General features: G+C 48.0%; 1 protein-coding gene across 1 annotated transcript; it reads left to right on the top strand.

Moving 5' to 3' along the window:
- Positions 1 to 1,562: 1,562 nt before the first annotated feature.
- Rraga (Ras related GTP binding A) lies at positions 1,563 to 3,174 on the top strand. Its single transcript, XM_055629421.1, has one exon. The coding sequence runs from the start codon at positions 1,834 to 1,836 to the stop codon at positions 2,773 to 2,775; it is 942 nt and encodes a 313-aa protein (XP_055485396.1). The 5' UTR covers positions 1,563 to 1,833; the 3' UTR covers positions 2,776 to 3,174.
- The last annotated feature ends 285 nt before the right edge of the window (positions 3,175 to 3,459 follow it).

Genomic DNA, 3,459 nt, shown 5'->3' with positions numbered 1-3,459 from the left:
TAGTGTATATGTGTGTGTATAACTTTGAACACAGGTACCCAGCATGGGTGGACAACACTTCCCCCAGAAGATGTAGGTTATTAGACAAAAACTCAGTTCAGACATGGCATCAGGGCCAGGAAGGCCCCAGAGGCTCCCAAAACGACACAGATTATCACTCTCGGTTACTGGCCATAAGTAGACATTAAGATCCTAATGCTTAAAACAGAATTATTTTGGTTGCAGGACATGAAGACATAAAACTTTTTTAAAAAAAATTAAAAAGGACAGCAAGCTGGAACTGATCTAAACACATCCTCCTTGCTGGCTAGTTTTCGTAGTGCCACAGGGTACTAAGCAGGCTGCAGGGAAAGTCATCAGTAGCATTACATAGTGGGAAACTCTGAATGCTACAATACCAACTTGCCGTGCCCACTGGTACAATAACAGCACAAAGGTTATGGGATTAAACAACCGCTCTTAGATTGGATTGGAACCGCCTGTTCCGAAGGCGAGAATTCATGCCTGGTACTGGAAAGCTGAAGAACGGACTGCAGTTATCTTGCTAAATGGACATGTCAAACTCCCTCTAAGTATTCTTGTTTATACACACAGATGAGTGCTGCCTTCAGCCTCAACCAGAGAGGATTTTCTCTGTAGTGGGCAGCAGTTAATGCAGACTCATAATTGGTCAAAGTACTGAGAGTGACTAATGAATGGCCAGCCCTAAATAAAACACCTATTTCAACACACACGTGCACGCACGTGTAGCACACAGCCTGAGAAAGGCTTTACAATACGCAGTGTCTTAATTTAGGAATTTGAAGTGCCCTGGCAATCTTACTGATTCATCCTGAATGTACTGGATGACACTGATGATTTCTCCTTGAAGAGAAAGAGCAGAGCTCTTAAGCAAGGAAAACCCTGGAAGTCATTCAGACTCTACTTTTTAACCTCCTAAGGTCTGATTTCCTCACTTGAGAAGAGTTCGGCTTACTGTGAGGACGGGACTAATGCATACTGTTCCATATTACCCTTTCCTCAAGTTTTGGATTCTAATTACAAATTCTCAAGTCTGAGATTATGAGAAAATAGGATATGAAAAAGGAACTTGTCTGGAAATAGAAAAAGGACTAACTTGGAGTACCTGGTAAGGTACTGCCTAGTCCTGGGCAATTACTTAGCTTCTCGAAGCCTCTTTATGCTGGTTCATCATCCCTTTGTGGGCAGACAGCTAAGGCCTTGCCTCCAGCTGCCTGCTTCTCAGGCCTGAAGCACCTCTCTCCGGGAGGGGACTATGGCAGTGGGCGTGTGGGGACTTTTGGCCACGCAAGGGCAGCACCATCCCTCCCATTCTCTCGCGAAAAACCCTCCCGCAAAACCCCAGAGCAACCCAAACAAAACAAAACACCGGCGTGGGCTCCCTCTCCCGTTTAACTCTCCATGCCTGACTACTAGGTTGCAATTGAAGAAGCAGTGTCTCAGAATTCCGCAGGTCACCACAGCGCAGCCTACGTTCTCGCGATGCCACCACCGGAATTGGGTGGCGGCAAGAGCTCGGAGTTCTCGCGAGATACCGGCGGGAAGTGGGTGGCGGCCGGGCCGAAGCTGATCGCATCATTATCGGCAATCGCCAACTCCGAGTGGCTGTAGCCATTGCCTCGGGCTCTGTGCTCTGCGGACTCGCCTCGCCGCGGTCTCTCCTGCGGTCTCTCCTGCCCGGAGCTCCCGTTCTCAGCCTCCCGCTGCCCGGCGGTGCCTGGCGCCCAGCCCCCCTGAGCCGCCGCCCCCATCCTCGGTCGGTCCCCCGGTAGGCCGAGCCTCAGGCCCAGTCCGTGGCGACGCCGGCAGGTGATGCCAAATACAGCCATGAAGAAAAAGGTGCTGCTGATGGGGAAGAGCGGGTCGGGGAAGACCAGCATGAGGTCGATCATCTTTGCAAATTATATTGCGCGCGACACCAGGCGCCTGGGTGCCACCATCGATGTGGAGCACTCCCACGTCCGATTCCTGGGGAACCTGGTGCTGAACCTGTGGGACTGTGGCGGCCAGGACACCTTTATGGAGAATTACTTCACCAGCCAGCGGGACAACATCTTCCGTAATGTGGAGGTTCTGATATACGTGTTTGACGTAGAGAGCCGCGAACTGGAAAAAGACATGCATTATTACCAGTCGTGTCTGGAAGCCATCCTCCAGAATTCACCTGATGCCAAAATCTTCTGCCTGGTGCACAAAATGGATCTGGTTCAGGAAGATCAACGTGACCTGATTTTTAAAGAGCGAGAGGAAGACCTGAGGCGTTTGTCTCGCCCCCTGGAGTGCGCTTGTTTTCGAACCTCCATCTGGGATGAGACGCTCTACAAAGCCTGGTCCAGCATCGTCTATCAGCTGATCCCCAACGTTCAGCAGCTGGAGATGAACCTAAGGAATTTTGCCCAGATTATTGAGGCTGATGAAGTTCTGCTGTTCGAGAGAGCTACGTTCTTGGTGATTTCCCACTACCAGTGCAAAGAGCAGCGAGATGTGCACCGCTTTGAGAAGATCAGCAACATCATCAAGCAGTTCAAGCTAAGCTGCAGCAAATTGGCTGCTTCTTTCCAGAGCATGGAAGTGAGGAATTCTAACTTCGCTGCCTTCATCGACATCTTCACGTCAAACACGTATGTGATGGTGGTCATGTCAGATCCATCCATCCCTTCTGCAGCTACTCTAATCAACATTCGTAATGCCAGGAAACACTTTGAGAAGCTAGAGAGAGTAGATGGCCCCAAGCACAGCCTCCTCATGCGTTGAATAATGCCAAATGCTCTTTAGTAAAATGCTGAATTACATTTTTTTTTGCATCCTTTGCTTTTGATATTCATGTCATGTGCTTAAAAGTGAGCCTTGAAACGTGTGCTTACTATCCCACCTCTTCCCTAGTCTTAGCATTGGACGCTGTTTGCTCAGCTATCCAGTTAGAGAGCTTCAAAACGGCCTTTATGAAAAGTTGGTGTGGCGTAACACTAAAGTAGGTGGTTTGTGTATGTCTCGGTTACCTGATTATAATAGATAATATTAAAGCAGATATCTTCTGTATTATCAGATCACAAAGATGGAATGTTACTATTTTATCAGCAAGGTATTAAAATGTATTTCTAAATCCTCCTTGGTTTCAATCATGAATAAACATTTATTATTGGCAGTTTAAAATGTTGTTTGAAATAATTTGAAGGTACTAGTAGTAAAAAAATTGTTTTTCCACAAGTATTGTTTAACTGGCAAACTTCTCAATTTGCTAGTTTGGCCTCCATCACTCCGGCAGTGCTTGGTAGCGATGGCAGCAGTGGTTAAGACTCAAGGGGCTGGAGCGGTGACTCAGTGGTTAAGAGCACTGTCTGCTTTTCCAGAATATCTGGGTTCAGGTCCCAGCCTGGCAGTTCACAGCCATCTGTAACTCCAGTTCTAGGGGATCCAACACCCTCTATGGCCTCTGCA

This window comes from Psammomys obesus, unplaced genomic scaffold, assembly GCF_907164565.1.
Source record: "Psammomys obesus unplaced genomic scaffold, mPsaObe1.curated_primary_1811, whole genome shotgun sequence".
Classification (NCBI taxonomy): domain Eukaryota; kingdom Metazoa; phylum Chordata; class Mammalia; order Rodentia; family Muridae; genus Psammomys; species Psammomys obesus.
Note: the sequence above shows the minus strand (reverse complement) of the source record. Positions and strands in the feature narration are given on the sequence as shown.

What these genes read in the sequence shown, in the direction of transcription:
- Rraga (XM_055629421.1), top strand. Translation starts at nt 1,834, where the DNA reads ATGCCAAATACAGCCATGAAGAAAAAGGTGCTGCTGATGGGGAAGAGC.